Source organism: Salvelinus sp. IW2-2015, linkage group LG20 (assembly GCF_002910315.2).
Source record: "Salvelinus sp. IW2-2015 linkage group LG20, ASM291031v2, whole genome shotgun sequence".
NCBI lineage: Eukaryota > Metazoa > Chordata > Actinopteri > Salmoniformes > Salmonidae > Salvelinus > Salvelinus sp. IW2-2015.
This window is the reverse complement of record NC_036860.1, coordinates 70996951-71022797: the sequence shown is the minus strand read 5'-3', so window position 1 is coordinate 71022797 and position 25847 is coordinate 70996951. Positions and strand designations below refer to the sequence as shown.

Here is a 25847-nt window from a genome sequence, read left to right as displayed (position 1 = left end):
TCCACCATGGTCACTGTCTTGGTTGTGGGGGAGTATCATCCACCGATGTTACTGCAAGACAAATAAGTTATAAAGAGATGAATGACATTCAAATATTGCACTGCCACAAAACCAACAGCATATCATACATTTTTAAGTCCTAACAGTTTTCCCACTCCAGGTCCAGACTAGCCCCTCTATCCTCCATCGTAGTGATCACGGTCGTGGTTGTGGTGGATGAGGACATTCCGCTGTTACTGCAAAACATATAAGAGCAAAGTAAGTTAATTAAATTAAAATACCAGAGGGCATCAAAACCTTTATTACTGTAATGTTATTTCACTTCAAACATTTTCCCACCTCAGACGATCCCTGCCGCTCACTACTTTCCCCATCATGGTCATGCTGGAGGACATTCCACCGCTGATAGACAAATAAGAGAAGAGATAGATAAAAAATAAACATTCACAAACAGGGCTTCAAAACTTTTATTCATATTTTTACCCCACCTCACACTACCCTCTCCTTCCAGTATTCTCCTGTATTCCGCATTCTCCATCTCCAGCCTGGTCTTGATGTCCAGCAGCATCTGGAATTCGTGTCCCTGATGCTCCAGGTAAGCCCTGAGATTTCCCAACTGTTCCTCCATGCTGGTGACCTGTATCTGATAATTAGACATGGTGGAGTAACGGCTCTGTCTCAAAGAGGTTACCTTCCACTGATGCTTTCTGTGACCGAACGGAAAGGCAATGAGTTTAATGCATATGGTATGGATACATCATGTGATTTCAGGTGGACATCAAGAAATGTGAATGCAAAAAAGTGTTATTATTTCTGTAATTTCTTGTGTGTTGCTTTATCACCCCACTCTAAAGTCATCTGAAAGTTAATGCATGTTTCGAATGAGGTCTTTTCAACACGACAGAATTTGTTTTTGCATCGGGGGACATTGTCCTTTTCTAGTATCCCACCATACTCAACAAGGTCTGGAGCCCAATCTGCAGAGCTTGCAGCGTGCTCTTCACATCTCGGATCTCTGTGGAGGAGCTCTGCAGGATGTCCGTGCTGGTCATCACCTCCTTCGATAGTACCTCACTCTGTGGAGAAAAGTGTGAACATCAATCAAAAATCCAAGAATGACAAGATAGGACCGTTAGGAGTTGGATCATATAATATCACATTTTTATAGTTTTATGAAAAGGACATTGTACCTAACAGTAAACACAGATGTAACTGTGAGATACCTGTATGTATAACCACCTGTGTTGCTGCGTTTTGTGAGTGGAAACTGACTGAAATGAACAAAAATGTGTTCTTTGTCAAATGTTCAACATTTGTTTGAGTTGTTGTTTGTTATTGGAGGAGTGAGTGTTGGGAAAAGAAAGCCCCATCAAGTTAGACTTTTAGTTTTCCACAAGACTGCTCATTTAAACTCAGAAAAAAAAAAAAAACGTCCTCTCACTGTCAACTGCGTTTATTTTCAGCAAACTTAACATGTGTAAGTATTTGTATGAGCATAAGATTCAACAACTGAGACATAAACAGAACAAGTTCCACAGACATGTCACTAACAGAAATGGAATACTGTGTCCCTGAACAAAGGGTGGGTCAAAATCGAAAGTAACAGTCAGTATCTGGTGTGGCCACCAGCTGCATTAAGTACTGCAGTGCATCTCCTCCTCATGGACTACACCAGATATGCCAGTTCTTGCTGTGAGATGTTACCCCACTCTTCCACCAAGGCACCTGCAAATTCCCGGACATTTCTGGGGGGAATGGCCCTAGCCCTCACCATCAGATCCAACAGGTCCCAGATGTGCTCAATAGGATTGAGACCCGGGCTCTTCGCTTGCCATGGCAGAACACTGACACTCCTGTCTTGCAGCAAATCACACACAGAATGAGCAGTATGGCTAGTGACATTGTCATGCTGGAGGGTCATGTCAGAATGAGCCTGCAGGAAGGGTACCACATGAGGTAGGAGGATATCTTCCCTGTAACGCACAGCGTTGAGATTGCCTGCAATGACAACAAGCTCAGTCCGATGATGCTGTGATACACTGCTCCAGACCATGACGGACCCTCCACCTCCAAATCGATCCCGCTCCAGAGTACAGGCCTCGGTGTAACGCTCATTCCTTCAACGATAAACGCGAATCCGACCATCACTCCTGGTGAGACAATACCGCGACTCGTCAGTGAAGAGCACTTTTTGCCAGTCCTGTCTGGTCCAGCGACAGTGGGTTTGTGCCCATATGCGACGTTGTTGCCGGTGATGTCTGGTGAGGACCTGCCTTACAACAGGCCTACAAGCCCTCAGTCCAGCCTCTCTCAGCCTATTGCGGACAGCCTGAGCACTGATGGAGGGATTGTGCGTTCCTGGTGTAACTCGGGCAGTTGTTGTTGCCATCTCAGCTCACTGGTCACGATAACAACACCCATGCGTAGCACGCGCTCCAGTAGGTATATCTCACTGGTCATCCCCAAAGCCAACACCTCGTTTGGCCGCCTTTCCTTCCAGTTCTCTGCTGCCAATGACTGGAACAAATTGCAAAAATCGCAGAAGTTGGAGACTTATATCTCCCTCACTAACTTTAAACATCAGCTATCTGAACAGCTAACCGATCGCTGCAGCTGTACATTGCCCATCCGTAAATAGCCCATCCAATCTACCTACCCCATCCCCATGTTATTTTTATTTACTTTCTTGCTCTTTTGCACACCAGTATTTCTACTTGCACATCATCATCTGTACATGTGCTCCCGCACATTGGCTAACCGGGCTATCTGCATTGTGTCCCGCCACCCACCACCCGCCAACCCCTCTTTTACGCTACTGCTACTCTCTGTTCATAATATATGCATAGTCACTTTAACCATATCTACATGTACATACTACCTCAATCAGCCTGACTAACCGGTGTCTGTATGTAGCCTCACTACTTTTATCGCCTCGCTACTGTATATAGCTTGTCTTTTTACTGTTGTTTTTATTTCTTTACCTACCTATTGTTCACCTAATACCTTTTTTGCTCTATTGGTTAGAGCCTGTAAGCAAGCATTTCACCTTAAGGTCTACACTTGTTGTATTCGGTGCACGTGACAAATAAATTTTGATTTGATTTATCACTCCAGTGTTAATTTGCTAAATTGTAATTACTTTGCCACTATGGCCTATTTATTGCCTTACCTCCTCATGCCATTTGCACACACTGTATATACTTTTTTTATATTGTGTTATTGACTGTACGTTTGTTTATTCCATGTGTAACTCTGTGTTGTTGTTTGTGTCGCACTATTTTGCTTTATTTTGGCCAGGTCGCAGTTGTAAATGAGAACTTGTTCTCAACTGGCCTACCTGGTTAAATAAAGGTGAAATTAAAATTAAAATCCTATACCTGTCCCGCAGGTGTGATGTTCGGATGTACCGATCCTGTGCAGGTGTTGTTACACGTGGTCTGCCACTGCGAGGACGATCAGCTGTCCGTCCTGCCTCCCTGTAGCGCTGTCTTAGGCGTCTCACAGTACGGACATTGCAATTTATTGCCCTGGCCACATCGGCAGTCCTCATGCCTCATTGCAGCATGCCTAAAGCACGTTCACGCAGATGAGCAGGGACCCTGGGCATCTTTCTTTTGGTGTTTTTCAGAGTCAGTAGAAAGGCCTCTTTAGTGTCCTAAGTTTTCATAACTGTGACCTTAATTGGCTACCGTTTGTAAGCTGTTAGTGTCTTAACGATCGTTCCACAGGTGCATGTTCATTAATTGTTTATGGTTCATTGAACAAGCATGGGAAACAGTGTTTAAACCCTTTACAATGAAGATCTGTGAAGTTATTTAGATTTTTTGCTGAGTTTATGTTTGTCATTATTATATATCCATGAAAAGGGATTTCACACTTCCCCGTTCAGTTGCCATACGATTCATGTGGACTGACAGAGGTAGCTGTTACAGTAAATCTATGCCCTCATGATGTCTTCTAATAGCTCAGGTCCCCATAACTCACCTCATGTTTTTTCTTCAAGGAAGCCAGATGTTCCATCAGCCCCTTGATCGACACAGTCTGGTCCTTGGAGAAATGTAACTTGTCCAGAACCTTCCTTAGCCCTTCCATGTATATCTCCACTGACTGACGTATGGACAGCTCAGTCTCATATCTATGTAGAGGAGTTAGGCGTCACTGACTTCAATAGGCTTGAAGCATATCAATTAATCTTGAAACATATTCTGCAACAACACATGAATGCCTCATAACTAATATTACTGTCCATATGAATATGTCCAAACATATTGTTGTAGTGTAAGAGGTCTTTTAACCTTTTACAAAGCATAAAAATGAATTCAGTCTATTTCCTTTAGTTAGACGAAGTTAGATTATTCTATTTGATATACAGTATACACTAAGTGTACAAATCATTATGAACACCTGCTCTTTCCATGACACAGAATGACCAGGTGAATCCAGGTGAAAGCTGTGATACCTTATTGATGTCAATTGTTAAATCCACGTCAATCAGTGTGGAGGAAAGGGAGGAGACAGATTAAAGAAGGATTTTTAAAGAAGTCTGAAGACAATTGAGAAATGGATTGTGTATGTGTGCCATTCGGAATATGAATGGGCAATACACACTATTTAAGTGCCTTTGAATGGGGTATGGCAGTAGGTGCCAGGCGCACCTACTTCCTACCGAAGAGCTCAGTGACTTTCAACGTGTCACTGTCATAGGATACCACCTTTCCAACAAGTCAGTCATTCAAATTTCTTCCCTGCTAGAGCTGCCCCAGTCAACTGTAAGTGCTGTTGTTGTGAAGTGGAAACATCTAGGAGCAACAACGGCTCAGCTACGAAGTGGTAGGCCACACAAGCTCACAGCGAGTAAAAATTCGGTTGCCACTCTCACTAACGAGTTCCAAACTGTCTCTGGAAGCAACATCAGCACAAGAACTGTTCGTCGGGAGCTTAATGAAATGGGCTTCCATGGCCGAGCAGCCGCACACAAGCCGAAGATCACCATGCGCAATGCCAAGCGTTGGCTGGAGTGGTGTAAAACTTGCCGCCATTGGACTCTATAGCAGTGGAAACGCGTTCTCTGGAATGATGAATCATGCTTCACCATCTGGCAGTCCGATGGACGAATCTGGGTTTGGCGGATGCCAGGAGAACGCTACCTGCCCCAATGCATAATGCCAACTGTAAAGTTTGGTGGAGGAGGAATAATGATCTGGGGCTGTTTTTCATGGTTTGAGCTAGGCCCCTTAGTTCTTGCTCCCAGCCTATAGACAGAAACTAAAACAGGAAACGCCCGTGCTCAGGTCTGTTCAACGCTGATCCAACCAATCGGATTACACGCTTCAAGATTGCTTCCATCAGGTGGACTGGGATATGTTCCGGATAGCCTCAGACAACAACATTGATGTATACGCTGATTCAGTGCGCAAGTGCATCGGTGATGTTGTACCTACGGTGACTACTAAAACCTTCCCCAACCTTCCCCAATTGATGGCAGCATTGATGGCGCAAAACTGAAAACGCAAACCACTGCTTTTAATCATGGCAAGGCGACCGGGAACATAAAGGAATACTAACAGTGTAGCTATTCAGTCAAATTAAACAAATTCTTTGCTCGCTTTGAGGACAATACTGTGCCACTGACATGGCCCGCTACCAAAACCTGCGGCCTCTCCTTTACCGTGGCCAACATGAGTAAAACATTTAAACATGTTAACCCTCGCAAGGATGCCGGCCCAGACGGCATCCCTAGCCGTGTCCTCAGAGCATGCGCAGACCAGCTGGCTGGTGGGTTTACAGACATATTCAATCAACCCTATCCCAGTCTGCTGTTCACACATGCTTCAAGAAGGCCACAATTGTTCCTGTTCCCAAGAAAGCTAAAGTAACTGAGCTAAACGACTATCACCCCGTAGCACTCACTTCCATCATCATGAAGTGCTTTGAGACTAGTCAAGGATTATATCACCTCCACCCTACCAGACACCCTAGACCCACTCCAATTTGCTTACCGCCCCAATAGGTCCACAGACGACGCAATCACACTGCACACTGCACACTGCCCTAACCCATCTGAACAAGAGGAATACCTACAGTATGTAAGAATGCTGTTCATCGATTACAGCTCAGCATTTAACACCACAGTACCCTCCAAACTCGTCATTAAGATCGAGACCAAGGGTCTCGACCACGCCCTATGCAACTGGGTCCTGGACTTTCTGACGGGCATCCCCAGGTAGGTGAGGGTAGGAAACAACATCTCCACCCCGCAGATCCTCAACACTGGGGCCCCACAAGGGTGCATGCTCAGCCCTCTCCTGTACTCCCTGTTCACCCATGACTGCGTGGCCATGCACGCCTGCAACTCAATCATCAAGTTTGCAGACGACACTACAGTGGTAGGTTTGATCACCAACAACGACGAGATGGCCTACAGGGAGGAGGGTGAGGGCCCTCGGAGTGTGGTGTTAGGAAAATAACATCACACTCAACGTCAACAAAACAAAGGAGATTATCGTGGACTTCAGGAAACAGCAGAGGGAGCACCCCCCTATCCCCATCGATGGGAAGGTGGAAAGTTTTAAGTTCCTCGGCATATACATCACGGACAAACTGAAATGGTCCACCCACACAGACAATATGGTGAAGAAGGCGCAACAGCGCCTCGTCAACCTCAGGAGGCTGAAGAAATGTGGCTTGTCACCAAAAACACTCTTTTACAGATGCACAATCGAGAGCATCCTGTCGGGCTGTTTCACCGCCTGGTACGGCAACAGCTCCGCCCACGACCGGAAGGCACTCCAGAGGGTAGTGAGGTCTGCACAACGCATCACCGGCGGCAAACTACCTGCCCTCCAGGACACCTACACCACCCGATGTCACAGGAAGGCCAAAAAGATCATAAAGGACAACAACCACCCGAGCCTGTTCACCCCGCTATCATCCAGAAGGCGAGGTCAGTACAGGTGCATCAAAGCTGGGACCGAGAGACTGTTAAACAGCTATCACTATCATTGAGTGGCTGCTGCCAACATACTGACTCAAATCTCTAGCCACTTTAATAATAAAAAATTGAATGTAATAAATGTATCTCTAGTCACTTTAAACAATGCCACTTCATATAATGTTTACACACCGTACATTACTCATCTCATATGTATATACTGTAATCTATACCATCTACTGCATCTTGCCTATGCTGCACGGCCATCGTCATCCATATATTTATATGTACATATTCTTATTCATTCCTTTACAATTGTCTGTATAAGGTAGTTGTGGAATTGTTATTTTACTTGTTAGATATTACTGCACGTCGGAACTAGAAGGACAAGCATTTCGCTACACTCACATTAACATCTGCTAACCATGTGTATGTGACCAATAAAATGTGTTTTGATGGGAAATCTTAACGGCACTGCATGCAATGACATTCTAGAGGATTCTGTACTTCCAATTTTGTGGCAACAGTTTGGAGAATGTCCTTTCCTGTTTCAGCATGAAAATGCCCCTGTGCTCAAAGCGAACGCCCATACAGAAATGGTTGGTCGAGATCGGTGTAGACGAACTTGACTGGCCTGCACAGAGCCCTGGCCTCAACCCCATCAAACACCTTTTTAGATGAATTGGAATGCTGACTGCGAGCCAAGCCTAACCACCAACTAATGCTCTTGTGGCTGAATGGACCAAGTCCCCTCAGCAATGTTCCAACATCTATAAGAAACCCTTTCCAGAAGAGTGGAGGCTGTTATAGCAGCAAAGGGGGGACCAACTCTATATTAATACCCATAATCTTGGAATGAGATGTTCGACGAGCAGGTGTCCACATAGTTTTGGTCATGTAGTGTATACTGGTAGCTGCCAAAATAAAGGAAACACATTATTAGAATTCTTACAACCAGCTTCATGAGGTAGTCACCTGGAATGCATTTAAATGAACTGATGTGCTTTCTTAAAAGTGAATTTGTGCAATTTCTTTCCTTCTTAATGCTTTTGAGCCAATCAGTTGTGTTGTGACAAGATAGGGGGGTATACAGAAGACAGCCCTATTTGGTCAAATACCAAGTCCACATTATGGCAAGAACAGCTCAAATAGACAAAGAGAAATTACAGTCCATCATTACTTTAAGACATGAAGGTCAGCCAATCCGGAAAATGTCAAGAACTTTGAACGTTTCTTCAAGTGCAGTTGCAAAAACCATCAAGCGCTATGATGAAACTGGCTCTCATGAGGACCGCCACAGGAAAGGAAGACCCAGAGTTACCTCTGCTGCAGAGGATAAGTTCATTAGATTTACCAGCCTCAGAAATTGCAGTCCAAATAAATACTTCACCGAGTTCAAGTAACAGACATATCAACATCAACTGTTCAGAGGAGACTGCGTGAATCAGGCCTTCATCGTCGAACTGCTGCAAAGAAACCACTACTAAAGGACACCAATAATAAGAAGAGAATTTCTTGGGCCAAGAAACACGAGCAATGGACATTAGACCGGTGGAAATGTGTCCTTTGGTCTGGAGTCCAAATTGGATATTTTTGGTTCCAACTGCTATGTCTTTGTGAGACGCGGTGTGGGTGAACGGATGATCTCCGCATGTGTATTTCCCACCGTAAAACATGGAGGAGGAGGTGTTATGCTGTGGGTGTGCTTTGCTGGTGACACTGTCTGTGATTTATTTAGAATTCAAGGCACACTTAACCAGCATGGCTACCACAGCATTCTGCAGCGATACGCCATCCCATCTGGTTTGGGCTTAGTGGGACTATCATTTGTTTTTCAACAGGACAATGACCCAACACACCTCCAGGTTGTGTAAGGGCTATTTTACCAAGAAGGAAAGTGATGGAGTGCTGCATCAGATGACCTGGCCTCCACAATCCCCTGACCCCAACCAACTTGAGATGGTTTGGGATGAGTCAGACCGCAGAGTGAAGGAAAAGCAGCCAACAAGTGCTCAGCATATGTGGGAACTCCTTCAAGACTGTTGGAAAAAATAATTCCGGGTGAAGCCGGTTGAGAGACTGCCAAGAGTATTCAAAGCTGTCATCAATGAAATTGACTTATAAAGCCCTTCTTACATCAGCCGATGTCACAAAGTGCTATACAGAAACCCAGTCTAAAACCCCAAACAGCAAGCAATGCAGATGTAGAAGCAAGCTGGCTAGGAACATTTCCCTAGAAAGGCAGGAACCTTGAAAGAAACCTAGAGAGAAACCAGGGACTGAGGGGCGGCCAGTCCTCTTCTGGCTGTGCCGGGTGGAGATTATAACAGTACATGGCCAAGATGTTCAAACGTTCATAGATGACCAGCAGGGTCAAATAATAATAATCACAGTGGTTGTAGAGGGTGCAACAGGTCAGCACCTCAGGAGTAAATGTCAATTAGCTTCTCATATCCGATCATTCAGAGTTAGAGACAGCAGGTGCAGTAGAGAGAGAGAGTCGAAAACAGCAGGTCCGGGACAAGGTAGCACGTCCCGTGAACAGGTCAGGGGACAGCAAGGAGTCATCAGGCCAGGTAGTTCTGAGGCATGGTCCTAGGGCTCAGGTCCTTCGAGAGAAGAGAAAGAGAAAAAGAAAGAGAGCGAGAAAGAGAGAGAATTAGAAGGAGCATACTTAAAACTCACACAGGACACCGGATAAGACAGGAGGAATACTCCAGATATAACAGACTGACCCTAGCCCCCGACACATAAACTATTGCAGCATAATTACTGGAGGCTGAGACAGGAGAGGTCAGGAGACAGTGGCCCCACCCAACGATACTCCCGGACAGGGCCAAACAGGCACGATATAACCCCACCCACTTTGCCAAAGCACAGCCCCCACACCACTAGAGGGATATCTTCAACCACCAACTTACTACCCTGAGACAAGGCCGAGTATAGCCCACAAAGATCTCCCCCACGGCACGAACCCAGACAGGAAGATCACGTCAGTGACTCAACCCACTCAAGTGACACACCCCTCCTAGGGACGGCATGGAAGAGCACCAGTAAGCCAGTGACTCAGCCCCCGTAATAGAGTTAGAGGCAGAGAATTCCAGTGGAGAGAAGGGAACTGGACATGCAGAGACAGCAAGGGCGGTTCGTCGCTCCAGTGCCTTCCCGTTGCTCTTCACACCCCTGGGCCAGACTACACTCAATCATAGGACCTACTGAAGAGATGAGTCTTCAATAAAGACTTAAAGGTTGAGACCGAGTCTGCGTCTCTCACATGGATAGGCAGACCATTCCATAAAAATTGAGCTCTATAGGAGAAAGCCCTGCCTCCAGCTGATTGCTTAGAAATTCTAGGGACAATGAGGAGACCTGCATCTTGTGACCATAGCATACGTGTAGATATGTACAGCAGGACCAAATCGGAAAGATAGGTAGGAGCAAGCCCATGTAATGCTTTGTAGGTTAGCAGTAAAACACTGAAATCAACCCTAGCCAGGAAGCCAGTGTAGAGAGGCTAGCACTGGAATAATATGATCACATTTTTTGGTTCTAGTCAAGATTCTAGCAGCCGTGTTTTAGTACTAACTGAAGTTTATTTAGTGCTTTATCTGGGTAGACGTGAAGTAGAGCATTGCAGTAGTATAATCTAGAAGTGACAAAAGCATGGATGAATTTTTATGCATCATTTTTGGACAGAAAGTTTCAGATTTTTGCAACGTTACATAGATGGAAAAAAAGCTGTCCTTGAAACAGTCTTGATATGTTTGTCAAAAGAGAGATCAGGGTCCAGAGTAACACCGAGGTCCTTCACAGTTTTATTTGAGACGACTGTTCAACTATCAAGATTAATTGTCAGATCCAAAAGAAGATATCTTAAAAATCTCTTAAATTTAAAAGTAAAACATTTGCCACCATACACTTCCTTATGTCTGAAACACAGGCTTCCAGGGAGGGCAATATTGTTGTTTCACCATGTTCCATTGAAATGTACAGCTGAGTATTGTCCGAATTGCAGTGAAAGTTAACATTATGCTTCTGAATGACATGACCAATAGGTAAAATATATAGTGAAAACAATAGTGGTCCTAAAACAGAACCTTGAGGAACACTGAAATTTACTGTTGATTTGTCAGAAGACAAACCAGCCACAGAGACAAACTGATATCGTTCCGAGAGATAAGATCTAAACCAGGCCAGAACTTGTCCATGTAGACCAATTTGGGTTTCCAATCTTTCCAAAAGAATGTGGTGATCGATGGTATCAAAAGCAGCACTAAGGTCTAGGAGCACGAGGACAGATGCAGAGCCTTGGTCTAACGCCATTAAAAGGTAATTTACCACCTTCACGAGTGCAGTCTCAGTGCAATGATGGAGTCTAAACCCAGACTGAAGCGTTTCGTATACATTGTTTGTCTTCAGGAAGGCAGTGAGTTGCTGCGCAACAGCTTTTTCCCCCAAAATTGAGAGGAATGGGAGATTTGATGTAGGCCAATTGTTTTTTAAATATTTTCTGGGTCAACATTTGGCTTTTTCAAGAGAGACTTTATTACTGACACTTTTTGTGAGTTTGGTACACATCCGGTGGATAGGGAGCCGTTTATTATGTTCAACATAGGAGGGCCAAGCACAGGAAGCAGCTCTTTCAGTAGTTTAGTTGGAATAGGGTTCACCATGCAGCTTGAAGGTTTAGATGCCATGACTATTTTCATCAATGTGTAAAGAGATATAGTATTAATAAACTTGAGTGTCTCCCTTGATCCTTGGTCCTGGAAGTGTTGTGCAGACTCAGGTCAACAGAGCTTTGGAGAAATACGCAGATTTAACTTGTTATGGCTGCAGGGGGCGTATTGAATAACTGGAAAGAGGTGCCCATTTTCAAACGGCCTCGTACTCAATTCTTGCTCGTACAATATGCATATTATTATTACTATTGGATAGAAAACACTCTCTAGTTTCTAAAACCGTTTGAATTATTTCTCTAAGTGAAACAGAACTCTTTTTACAGACCATTTCCTATCCGGAAGTAAGATTTCCAAAACGATGTCTCTCTTCAAGAGCTTGTCTATAAAAGGGCATGTCACTTAGGACTGTAGAAACACGTCAACACCTTCCCCTGGGTGTCATGCGGAAGTGAGAGCAGAAATACTTGATTATCTCGTTCTGGGATTGAATACAACCTCTTGGAGGGAAAGTGCGCCATAAAATTTTTGGGGAAGGCGCGAAGTTGGACCTGGAGCGCCTCCTGGAAAACCGTCGTTATAGGTGAATATGATCTCCGGCTTCGATTTTATTTGATACATGTCACAAATTCATCCTAAAGTATGTTTTTTCAATATAGTTTAATTATATTATTGAAATTTATTCGGACTTTAGACGTGATGCTTTGGAGGAATTTGTTCAAGAAGGAGAGGTTAGCGCCGCACGGCCAGTGTGCTTGCTAATTCAAGAGGGAAATAGTTTGTTCTGGATCCAAACAAAGACGGTTCTGAAGAAAGGACCCCTTGTACAACATTCTGATGGAAGATCAACAAAGATAAGGACCCAATTTGGGATGCGATTCATATATCTGTCGAACTGTGCTATCGCTACCGTTTGTCTAGAATCAATGCTGCTGTGTGTTAGCTATTGTAGTAAGCTAATATAACGATATTGTGTTTTTCGCTGTAAAACACTTCAAAAATCGGAAATATTGGCTGTATTCACAAGATCTTTGTCTTTCATTAGCTATCCACCATATATTTTTCTGAAATGTTTTATGATGAGTAATTAGGTAGTTGACGTTGGTGTCTGTATTTTCTCTGGCTACTCCCGTGCGATTTCTGACTGTAGCTATGATGGTAGCAGTAATGTAAAACTGATTTTATAGCTAAAATATGCAATTTTTTGAACAAAACATAGATTTATTGTAACATGTTATAGGACTGTCATCTGAGGTATCTAGGTTTTGGTTGGTTCTAGGTTAGTTAGGTTGGCTTGTGCATGCTACCTGCATCCTACTTGTGCTGTGAAAAATGTCTGTCCTCTTTTTTATTTGGTGGTGAACTAACATAAATATATGTGGTGTTTTCTCTGTAAAACATTTTAAAAATCGGACATGTTGGCTGGATTCACAAGATGTTATCTTTCAAATGCGTATTGGACTTGTTAATGCGTGAAAGTTAAATATTAAAAAAAATAGATTTTGAATTTCGCGCCCTGCACTTGAGCTGGATGTTGTCATAGGTGTACCGGCGTCGGGCTTGCAGCCATAACAGGTTTTAAAGAGTCCATAATTTGCTTTCTAATGATCATGATCTTTTTGTCACAGAAGTTCATTCATTTTTCACTGCTGAAGTGAAAGCCATCCTCTGTTGGGGAATGCTGCTTTTTAGTTAGCTTTGCGACAGATTCAAAAATAAATTTTGGATTGTTCTTATTCTCCTCAATTAAGTTGGAAAAATAGGATGACCGAGCAGCAGTGAGGGCTCTTCAATACTGCACGGTGCTGTCTTTCCAAGCTAATCGTAAGACTTCCAGTTTGGTGTAGCGCCATTTCCGTTCCAATTTTCTGGAAGCTTGCTTCAGGGCTCTGTATTTTCTGTCTACAAGGGAGCTAGTTTCTTATGACAAACGTTTTTTGTTTTTAGGGGTGTGACTGCATCTAGGGTATTATGCAAGGTTAAATTAATTTCCACAGTTAGGTGGTTAACCATTTGTTTTACTCTGACGTCCTTGGGTAGATGGAGGGAGTCTGGAAGGGCATCTAGGAATCTTTGGGTTGTCTGAGAATTTATAGCACGGCTTTTGATGATCCTTGGTTGGTGTCTGAGCAGATTATTTGTTGCGATTGCAAACGTAATAAAATGGTGGTTCGATAGTCCAGGATTATGAGCAAAAACATTAAGATCCACAATATTTATTCCACGGGAAAGAACTAGGTCCAGAGTATGACCGTGGCAGTGAGTAGGTCCGGAGACATGTTGGACAAAACCCACTGTGTCAATGATGGCTCCGAAAGCCTTTTGGAGTGGGTCTGTGGACTTTTCCATGTGAATATTAAATTAGAATATTATCTGCCATGACTACAAGGTCCGATAGGAATTCAGGGAACTCAGTGAGGAACGCTGTATATGGCCCAGGTAGCCTGTAAACAGTAGCTATAAAAAGTGATTGAGTAGGCTGCATAGATTTCATGACTAGAAGCTCAAAAGACGAAACGCAGTCTTTTTTTGGTGTAAATTTAAATTTGGTATCGTAAATGTTAGCAACACCTCCGCCTTTGCGGGATGAGTGGGGGATATGGTCTCTAGTGTAACCATGTTTCAGTCAGGCCAATCACATCAAGATTGTGATCAGTGATTATTTCATTAACTATAACTGCCTTGGAAGTGAGGGATCTAACATTAAGTAGCCCTATTTTGAGATGTGAGATATTACAATCTCTTTCAATAATGACAAGAATGGAGGAGGTCTTTATTCCAGTGAGATTGTTAACGCGAACACCGCCATGTTTAGTTTTGGCCAACCTAGATCGAGGCATAGACACAGTCTCAATGGAGATAGCTGAGTTGACTACACTGACTGTGCTAGTGGCAGACTCCACTAAGCTGGCAGGCTGGCTAACAGCCTGCTGCCTGGCCTGCACCCTATTTCATTGTGGAGCTAGAGGAGTTATCAAGACAAAGGGTGGCTACTTTGAAGAATCTCAAATATAAAATGTATTTTGATTTGTTTAACACTTTTTTGGTTACTACATGATTCCATATGTGTTATTTCATAGTTTTGATGTCTTCACTATTATTCTACAACATAAAAAAATATGAAAATAAAGAAAAACCCTTGAATGAGTAGGTGTTCTAAAACTTTTGACCTGTAGTGTATATATATGTAACAATGCGGAGGGCTCCGTGTAGCTCTGTATAGCTTGACATGATTGGTTGACGATAGGAGGGGGTGGGAGGTCCAGTATAAACACAAACTTTCTTCCTTGACAACTTCCTTCACAAAAGTGCAAGAAGTATAAATGCTTTTACTACCCCGCCCAACAGCTCCGCACCCCCCGCAGCTACTTGCCCAAGCCTCCCCAGCTTCTCCTTCACCCAAATCCAGATAGCAGATGTTCTGAAAGAGCTGCAAAACCTGGACCCCTTCAAATCAGCTGGGCTCGACAATCTGGACCCTCTCTTTCTAAAATGATCCGCCGCTATTGTTGCAACCCTTATTACCAGTCTGTTCAACCTCTCTTTCGTATCATTCGAGATTCCTAAAGATTGGAAAGCTGCCGCGGTCCGAGCTGGTCACGGGTGCACCTTAGCCACGTTCAAGGTACTAAACGATATCATAACCGCCATTGATAAAAGACAGTACTGTGCAGCCGTCTTCATCGACCTGGCCAAGGATTTTGACTCTGTCAATCCCCGTATTCTTATCGGCCAACTCAACAGCCTTGGTTTCAATGATGTCGCTCTTGCTGCGGGATGATTCCTTGATCCACCTCTACGCAGACGACACCATTCTGTATACATCTGGCCATTCTTTGGACACTGTGTTAACAAACCTCCAAACGAGCTTCAATGCCATACAACACTCTTTCCGTGGCCTCCAACTGCTCTTAAACTCTAGTAAAACTAAATGCATGCTCTTCAACCGATTGCTGCCCGCACACGCCCGCCCGACTAGCATCACTACTCTGGACGGTTCTGACTTAGAATATGTGGACAACTACAAATACCTAGGTGTCTGGCTAGACTGTAAACTCTCCTTCCAGACTCATATTAAGCATCTCCAATCCAAAATTAAATCTAGAATCGGCTTCCTATTTCACAACAAAGCCTCGTTCACTCACGCTGTCAAACATAAAACTGGCTATCCTACCGATCCTTGACTTCGGCAATGTCATTTACAAAATAGCCTCCAACACTCTACTCAGCAAACTGGATGCAGTCTATCACAGTGCCATCCGTTTTGTCACCAAAGCCCCATATACCAGCCACCACTGCGACCTGTATCCTCTCGTCGGCTGGCCCTCACTACATATTCGTCACCAGACCCACTGGCTCCAGGTCATCTATAAGTCTTTGCTAGGTAAAGCTCCGCCTTATCTCAGCTCACTGGTCACCATAACAACACCCACCCGTAGCACGTGCTCCAGCAGGTATATCTCACTGGTCATCCCCATAGCCAACACCTCCTTTGGCTGCCTTTCCTTCCAGTTTTCTGTTGCCAATGACTGGAACGAATTGCAAAAATCGCTGAAGTTGGAGACTTATATCTCCCTCACTAGCTCTAAGCATCAGCTATCTGAGCAGCTCACTGATCGCTGCAGCTGTACACAGCCCATCTGTAAATAGCCCATCCAATCTACCTACCTCATCCCCATATTGTTCTTATTTACTTTTTTTGCACACCAGTATTTCTACATTTACATTACATTTAAGTCATTTAGCAGACGCTCTTAGCTTGCACATCATCGTCTGCACATCTTTCACTCCAGTGTTCATTTGCTGAATTGTAATTACTTCACCACTATGGCCTATTTATTGCATTACCTCCTTACTCCATTTGCACACACTGTATATAGATTTTTCTATTGTTATTGGCTGTATGTTTGTTTATCCCATGTGTAACTGTGTGTTGCTGTTTTTTGTTGCACTGCTTTACTTTATCTTGGCCAGGTCGCAGTTGTAAATGAGAACTTGTTCTCAACTGGCCTACCTGGTTAAATAAAGTGTTTTAAAAAAAGACTGCCTAGTAAGCAACCCACGGAATTGCTTCCGCAAAGCATCCAATGCTAGGTCGTGACGTTTGGCCACATCCTGGAACCCTTCCATCAGACCTCAAAGTAACACCTCGTGTCTACCAACGAGGGCTCCTTGGGAGGAGATGGCATTGCGGAGCTGGTCCAAGTCTGCTGGGTCAGTCAGGGCCAGTTCGTACTATCACGTTTCGGGTAAGACCCAAGTGCAGACTGTGTGATGTAACAATATTTATTACAACAACAGGGGCAGGCAAATGACAGGTCAAGGCAGGCAGGGGTCGGTAATCCAGAGTAGGGGCAAAAACACCAGGCGGCAGGCTCAGGGTCAGGGGGAGGCAGAGTGGTCAGGCAGGCGGGATCAGAGTCAGGACCGGCAATGGTCAAAACCAGGAGCGCGAGAAAAGAGAGACTGGGGAAAAGCAGGAGCTGAGAAACAAAACACTGGTTGACTTGACAAACAAGACAAACTAGCAACAGACAAACAGAGAACACAGGTATAAGTACACAGGGGATAATGGTGAAGATGGGCGACACCTGGAGGGGGTGGAGACAAGCACAAGGACAAGTGAAACAGATCAGGGCATGACATATGGGGTATTGTATGTCGATTGAAGAGGGGGGAAAAATATTGAATCCATTTTAGAACAAGGCTGTGACATAACAAAATACCTTCCGACTGCACTGTATATGAAAAGATCTTGCACTTGAGACTGGGACTGGAGTCGATCTAGTGTCGGAACTCTCCTACAATAGAGCCTGAGCCAATCAGATGGAGTGCTACTCCACCTTACTGCATACAACTCATTACATCGAATTGAGCTTTATGAGCATGTAGATAGCACTTTAGTAGATTTCGACATGTAAGATAATAGTCAACAAAATCATATGAGACCTACTGCATATAATATTCTACAGGGTTATCTTCATCTTTTCAGAAGCCAAAGACATTATAGGTTATGATTATCAATAACCATATAACATACCATCCAAATCATAACATCATGCACATCATCATATGCATATGATTTTATTAAAAGTGTTCAATGTCATGATAATATGAGGTTTATTAAGATTTGTCTATCGTTTATATGTTATTAATACCTGCATGCGTTTACATGAATGTCCTGATGACATATGATCACATGGGTGACATATGGTTTGAAAACCTCCTTCTCCCTGAAGTCATCATGGGCCAGTCATGCGTTGTCGATGCTCAGAAGAATAGTTCCTTTTAGATGGATGGCAGCCAGGAAATGAAAAGGTCATCGTCATGACTATACAAGCAATAAGGCCCAAAGGGGCCTGGTGGTATTTTGTGAACATTCTTAAGTGGTGTTGCTTGGCATGACCTACGCCTCAGTCTGAACAACAACTTTAATTACCAACACCCATATTCAAGATAAATCAATCAGATGCAATATGAATCCTTTCAACAGATTATCTGCTCTATTGAAATATTCCTCATCATCATCAACTCTGGGTTTGATGGGCCTGAGGGCATTTTCAGCTGTCTAGTCAAATCTTTGTAACATGGTCCATCTCTGCCACGACAGACCCAAAAGTTAAATCAGCAACAACTCAGTGTACATAACCCCAATCCAACAACACAGTGTATATTGAGCACATTACTGCTAAATCACACAAAAAAAGGTTGACCTGATGTACCTTTGCTTGGAGGTCAACAATGATAGTATAGAAAGCAGAGAAGTCAGAGGGAGTCTTACTCTCCAGAAACAGGTGGATCTTCATCTCCAAATCAGCGTTGGCTTTCTCCAGCGTGGCCACCTTGCCCAGGTAGGTGGCTAAACGGTTGTTCTGCCATGCTGCCAAATCCAGACATGGAGAGGAGAGAGGTGCCGATAGATGTTCCCCTCATGGATCCACCAGAGAACATGAAGCTGCTGCTGGAGAAGGAGATCATGGTGATCGAGGCTGCAGCTGTCTTACTGTCTGTAAAGAGGAGGGAGTATAGGAGGGAGGTACCCCTGTTCCTTTTATACAGCGTCTTACATAAAGAGAGGGATGAGAAAGATCTGAGGAAACAGGGGAACACTAAATTCAAAAAAGTTGCCATAGGCCTTTTGACACTAGTATCAAGGCATTCGTAAACTAATCCTTACTTTGCACATTTGCACATGAGTTCATAAAACTTTGAATGTGGTTTGGCAATGTGGAATGTGACTGTTTGTACAAGCTGTGCCAATTATTGCAATATGAATACTTCATCTTCGCTACAGACAAGATGAAACCAAGCAATCTGCGAAAAACATGCCCTGGACTTATAAACACAATTATGTAGTCAATAATAGGGATCTGGTGCTCAGTTTGACATACTGTATGTCTTAAATCACCTCTTGAATCATATTCATGAACTTCTACAAATTCACAACCATTATGTAATCTTGGCTGACAGCTATTTCACACTGAAATGTAAAAAATTATTTGTTAATTTACATTTCCTGAAAAACGTACAAGTCATTGCTGAAACTTACAAGTCATTGCTTCAGTTTGGGGATTTACGGTATACCAAATATGAAACTTAAAAGTCATTGCTGGAACCGACAAGTCAGTATGGTTAAAGATACTTTGAAAAATCCTAAAACCTGTTTGTTTTCTCGTGAGGTACAGTTAGAGTGGGAGAACAGTGTGTGTGTGCATGTACAGTGCCTTCAGAAAATATTCACATCCCTTGACTTGTTCGACATTTTGTTGTTTTACAATCGTTTGGCAGTGGTGGAAAGTACCCAGTTATCATACTTGAGTAAAGGTAAAGATACCTTAATAGAAAATTACTCAAGTAAAAGTCACCAGTAAAATACTATTTGAGTAAAAGTCTAAAAGTATTTGGTTTTAAATACACTTAAGTATCAAAAGTAAATGTAATTGCTAAAATATACTTAAGTATCTAAAGTAAAAGTATAAATCGTTTCAAATTACTTATATTAAGTAAACCAGACGGCAACATTTTATTGTTTTTTTAAATGATGTACAGATAGTCTCCAACACTCAGACATCATTTACAAATGAAGCTTGTGTTCAGTGAGTCCGCCAGAGCAGACGCAGTAGGGATGGCCAGGGTTGTTCTCTTGATAAGTGTGTGAATTGGACGATTTTCCTGTCCTGCTAAGCATTCAAAATGTAACAAGTACTTTTGGGTGTCAGGGAAAATGTATGGAGTAAAAAGTACATGATTTTCTTTAGGAATGTAGTGAAGTATTGTAACAGTTGTCAACAATATAAATAGTAAAGTAAAGTACAGATACAAAAACGATTTAAGTAGCACTTTCAAGTATTTTTTACTTAAGTACTTTACACCACTGTTGTTTTGTCAGAGATCTACACAAAATACTATTTAATGTCAAAGTGGAAGAAAATTCAAATGTTTGTATAAAACGAAATTATGAAAAATAAAACACGAATATATCTTAATTAGATATTTATTAAACTACTTGAGACAATACATGCTAGAATCCCCTTTGGCACCGGTTACAGCTGTGAGTATTTCTGGGTAAGTCTCTAAGAGCTTTGTACACCTAGATTGTAAAATATTTGCACATTATTATAAAATAAAATCCTCAAGCTCTGTCAAGTTGATTGTTGATCATTGCTAGACAGTTATTGTCAAGTCTTGCCATAGATTTTCAAGCCGATTTAAAGCAAAACTGGAACTAGGTCACTCAGGAACAATCAATGTCATCTTGCTAAGCAACTCCAGACTATATTTGGCCTTTTGTTTAAGGTTATTGTCCTGCAGAAAGGTTAATTTGTCTCCTAGTGTCTGTTGGAAAGCAGACTGAACCAGGTTTTCCTTTAGGATTTAGCCTGGTCTTAGCGCTATTCCGTTTATTTTTATCCTAAAAACCTCCCTAGTCCTTGCCGATGACAAGCATAACCATAACATGATGCAGCCACCACCATGCTTGAAAATATGAAGAGATGTAATCTGTGATGTGTTGTTTTGGATTTGCCCCCAAACATAATGGTTTGAATTCAAGACCTTATGTAATTTTTTTGCAGTTATACTTTAGTGCCTTATTGCAAACAGGATGCATATTTTGGAATATTTTAATAGTATAAGAAGGCTTCATTCTTTTCGCTGTCATTTAGGTTAGTATTGTGGAGTAACTACGATGTTGTTGATCCATCCTCAATTTTCTCCTATCACAGCTATTGAACTGTTTTAAGTTATGTTAAGTTATGACCGGCCTCATGGTGAAATCCCTTAGTGGTAACTCCACCATGCTCATAGGGATATTCAATGACTGTTTTAATTTTTTTTTTACCCATCTACCAATAGGTGCCCTTCTTTGCGAGGCATTGGAAAACCTCACTGGTATTTGTGGTTGAATCTGTGCTTGAAATTCACTGCTCGACTTACAGATACTTGTATGTGTGGGGTACAGAGATGAGTTAGTCATGTTAAAATCATGTTTAACACTATTATTGCACACAGAGTGAGTCGTGCAACGTATGTGCCTAGTTAAGCAAATGTTTACTCCTGAACTTATTTAGGCTTGCCATTACAAAGGGGTTGAATACTTATTGCCTGAAGATTTCGAAAATCATAATTCCACTTGAACATTAATCCATTTTAAACTCAGACTGTAACACAACAAAATGTGGAAAAAGTAAAGGGGTGTGAATACTTTCTGATGGCACTGTATGTGTGCATCCACGAGAAGGCACCTGTGTGTGTTGAGGCAGGGTAAGAATTTAAACTATGATATCAAAGCAAATAGATATCGTTAGCAATTTCAGAGCCCGCTGTTACATGACATGGCCTTTCTGTAAATTTGATGTCAATCTTAAATGTCATTTGTCAGCACATTTCAATGTCAAGCACACATATTTTTCTGACTGTGGAGAACACTATGTAAATTAATCTTTTTGCAAAAGGGTGAAGTGTAATTATCCTTAGTGTCACGTTCCTGACCTGTTTTCCTTTGTTTTGTATTTGTTTTAGTTGGTCAGGGCGTGAGTTGGGTGGAGGACCCTGGGCAGAGCCAGAGGAGTGTCGCCGCCCCAAAGCGGAGCTGGAGGCAGCGAAAGCGGAGAGGAGGTTTTATGAGGCGAAAGCAAGGCAGAGCGGCTGGAAGCCCGAGAGGCTCACCCAAAATTTTCTTGGGGGGGGGCTAAAGGGGAGTGTGGCGAAGCCGGGTTGGATACCCGAGCCAACTCCCCGGGCTTACCGTGGAGTGAGAGGGCGTTGTACTGGTCAGACACCGTGTTATGCGGTAAAGCGCACGGTGTCCCCAGTACGCGTGCTTAGCCCAGTGCGGGCTATTCCACCTTGCCACACTGGTAGGGCTAGGTTGGGCATCGAGCCGGGTGCCATGAAGCCGGCCCAACATATCTGGCCTCCAGTACGTCTCCTCGGGCCGGCGTACATGGCACCAGCCTTACAGGTGGTGTCCCCGGTTCGCCTGCATAGCCCAGTGCGGGCTATTCCACCTCGCTGCACTGGCAGGGCTACGGGACCATTCAACCTGGTAAGGTTGGGGAGGCTCGGTGCTCAAGAGCGCGTGCCCTCCTTCACGGTCCGGTATATCCGGCGCCACCTTCCCACCCCAGCCCAGTACCATCAGTGCCGACACCACGCACCAGGCTTCCAGTGCGTTTCCAGAGCCCTGTTCCTCCTCCACGCACTCTCCCTGTGGTGCGTGTCTCCAGCCCAGTGCCTCCAGTTCCGGCACCACGCACCAGGCCTACTGTGCGCCTCAGCAGGTCAGAGTCGGCCGTCTGCCCAACGCCGCCTGCGCTGCTTGCCTGCTCAGCACAGCCTGAGTCTGAACTACCTGCCTTCCCAGCGCTGTCTGAAACTGTCTGCCTTCCCAGCGCTGTCTGAACTGCCGGCCTGCCCAGCGTGGTCTGAACTGTCTGCCTGCCCAGCGCTGCCCGTCTGTCCCGAGCCTTCAGAGCCGTCCAGCCAGGATCTACCAGAGCCTTCCGCCAGCCAGGATCTGCCAGAGCCTTCCGCCAGCCAGGATCTACCAGAGCCTTCCGCAGCCGGGAATCCGCCAGAGCCTTCCGCCAGCCGGGATCCGCCAGAGCCTTCCGCCAGCCGGGATCCGCCAGAGCCTTCCGCCAGCCGGGATCCGCCAGAGCCTTCGTCCAGCCGGGATCCGCCAGAGCCTTCCGCCAGCCGGGATCCGCCAGAGCCTTCGCCAGCCGGGATCCGCCAGAGCCTTCCGCCAGCCAGGATCCGCCAGAGCCTTCCGCCAGCCAGGATCCGCCAGAGCCTTCCGCCAGCCAGGATCCGCCAGAGCCTTCCGCAGCCAGGATCGCCGAGCCTTCCGCCAGCCAGGATCCGCCAGAGCCTTCCCGCCAGCCAGGATCCGCCAGAGCCTTCCGCCAGCCAGGATCCGCCAGAGCCTCCGCCAGCCAGGATCCGCCAGAGCCAGCCAAGCCAGCGATCCGCTCCTCAGTCCGGTGCTGCCCTCAGTCGGTGCTGCCCCTCAGTCCGGTGCTGCCCTCAGTCCGGTGCTGCCCTCATCCGGTCTGCCCCTCAGTCCAGTGCTGCCCCTCAGTCTGTTACTGCTCTTTGGAATAGTGGGATTGACATGGAGGGTGTAATTGGGAGGAGGCACGGAAGCGGGGGTTGACTATGGTGGGGTGGGGACCACAACCAGCGGCAGAGCCGCCACCGTGGACAGACGCCCACCCAGACCCTCCCCTAGACTTTGTGCTGGTGCGCCCGGAGTTCGCACCTTTAGGGGGGGGGGTTCTGTCACGTTCTGACCTGTTTTCCTTTGTTTTGTATTTGTTTTAGTTGGTCAGGGCGTGAGTTGGGTGGGTTGGTCTAGGTTTGATTTTCTATGTTGGGATTTTGTGTTCGGCCTGGTATGATTCTCAATCAGAGACAGCTGTCAATCGTTGTCCCTGATTGAGAATCATACTWAGGCAGCCWGGGTTTCACYTGTGTTTTGGTGGGTGTTTGTTCCTGTGTCAGTGTTTGGGCCACACAGGACTGTTTCAGGTTAGTCACGTTTGTTGGTTGTTGTATTTTGTAGTGTTTATTGTTTTCCCATTAAAATATGAATACTTATCAATCCGCATCTTGGTCCGATCCATGCTCCTCCTCGTCTGAGGAGGAGAACGACTACAACAGCCGTTACACTTAGCTTGTGCGATATGAAAATGCTTACTTAGCTTGTGCGATATGCAAAATGTAAGTTGGATTTGGTTTGACGTATATGGGAACATACAGTGCCGGAAAAAGTCAGACCCATTTTTTTCAATTTTTTTAATGTTACAGCCTTATTCTAAATTCGATTAAATAAAAGAATCTACACACTCAAGAATCTACACTCAAGAATCTACACACATAATGACAAAGCAAAAACAGTTTTTTAGACATTTTTGCAAATGTATTAAAAATAAAAAACTGAAATACCTTACAATACCTTATAAGTATTCAGACCATTTGATATGTGACTGTGGAGATGGGAGAATATTCCAGAAGGACAACATCTCTGCAGCACTCCACCAATCAGGCCTTTACGGTAGAGTGGCCAGACGGAAGCCACTCCTCAGTAATAGGCACATGACAACATGCCTGGAGTTTGCCAAAAGGCACCTAAAGACTCTCAGACCAGGAGAAACAAGATTCTCTGGTCTAATGAAACCAAGGTTGAATTATTTGGCCTGAATGCCAAGTGTCACGTCTGGAGGAAACCTGGCACCATCCCTACGGTGAAGCATGGTGGTGGCAGCATCATGCTGTGGGGATGTTTTTCAGCGGCAGGGAATGGGAGACTAGTCAGGATCGAGGCAAAGATTAATGGAGCAAAGTACAGAGAGATCCTTAATGATAACCTGCTCCAGAGCACTCAGAACCTCAGACTGAAGCGAAGGTTCACCTTCCAACAGGACAATGACTCTAAGCACACAGCGAAGACAACGCAGGAATGGATTATGGACAAGTCTCTGAATGTCCTTGAGTGGCCCAGTCAGGGCTCGGACTTGAACCCAATTGAACATCTCTGGAGAAACCTGAAAATAGCTGTGCAGCAATGCTCCCCATCCAACCTGACAGAGCTTGAGAGGATGTGGAGAAGAATACAGGTGTGCCAAGCTTGTAGCGTCATACCCAAGAAGACTCGAGGCTGTAATCGCTGCCAAAGGCGCTTCAACAAAGCACTGAGTAAAGGGTCTGAATACTTATGTGATATTTCAGTTATTTAAAAATAAAAAATTAGCAAAAACAAATAAATAACTGTTTTTGTTTTGTCATTATGGGGTATTGTGTGTAGATTGATGAGAAAAAACTATAGAATAAGGCTGTAACCTAACAAAATGTGGGAAAAGTAAAGAGGTCTGAATACTTTCCAAAAGCACTGTAGTTTTCTATAAGACTATAATTTAGAACAAGTTAACCCTTTAAATGTAAGATAAATTGTTGATATGTACTGCTACTATAGTGTTAAGAGAATGCAGGCTCACAATGCAGAAAGAAACACCTTATCTGACTGGTATACATCAAAATATAATGTAACTCCCTTCAAGGCACTTCACTAATTTCACTGTCACACAAAATCTGTTATTTGCTGCACGTATTGGTTATTAATTTAGGCAAATCTTTCCTTGACCTAGTTTCCTTGCTATGTATAGGCATATATTTGACATACTATGAACCCCTCTATTATTAATTGATGTTAGATCAAAATGTATCCAAAAGAACCTTGCAAAATTTGCATTGAACATCAGATTTTTTGTCCAATACTATGTTTGGAAAAAATGTGTCAGAAAACCATTTCAATGTGTTGACTGACAGGTGAGCATAAAGAGTGGATTATTTCTAAGGTTGGTCAAGGGAGTGGCTATACAAGTGTAACAGACGACATCTTGTACCAGTGAGCGTTAAAGGGACAGTATGTGATTTGAAAAACAACTAAATGAGGTCCCCGCCACTTGTTTTTGGTAAACAGCTGAGGGATGGGGCTAGGGAAATTCAGCCCCTCTCAGATTCATAGACAGTGCTCTAGATGCAAGGACCAATTTCCACATGATAGATTTAACCATATTTTGAAGCTAAACATTTTGTTTACAGTGTTGTTTGTTCACAATGGAGTAATAAAACCTTACATTTTGGGATATGATAAAGACAGACAGTTGTGGTATGGTTTAAGCCTAAATAAGTTCAGGAGTAAACATTTGCTTAACAAGTCACATAATAAGTTG

General features: G+C 43.9%; 1 protein-coding gene and 1 pseudogene across 1 annotated transcript; both read right to left on the bottom strand.

Annotated features, from left to right (window-relative positions):
• LOC111980080 (keratin, type I cytoskeletal 13-like) overlaps window positions 1-25847 on the bottom strand; it is a 37377-nt pseudogene continuing 11530 nt past the window's right edge.
• LOC139029503 (keratin, type I cytoskeletal 13-like) lies at window positions 598-4123 on the bottom strand. Its single transcript, XM_070449603.1, has 2 exons — window positions 3985-4123; window positions 598-1076 (listed from the first exon to the last, which is right to left on the bottom strand). The coding sequence occupies exons 1-2, from the start codon at window positions 4090-4092 to the stop codon at window positions 939-941; spliced, it is 246 nt and encodes an 81-aa protein (XP_070305704.1). The 5' UTR covers window positions 4093-4123; the 3' UTR covers window positions 598-938.

Coding starts and splice junctions, on each gene's coding strand:
- LOC139029503 (XM_070449603.1), bottom strand. CDS start 4,092: ATGGAAGGGCTAAGGAAGGTTCTGGACAAGTTACATTTCTCCAAGGAC. Junction 1,077..3,984: donor CCTTGAAGAAAAAACATGAG/GTGAGTTATGGG, acceptor TTTTCTCCACAG/AGTGAGGTACTATCGAAGGA.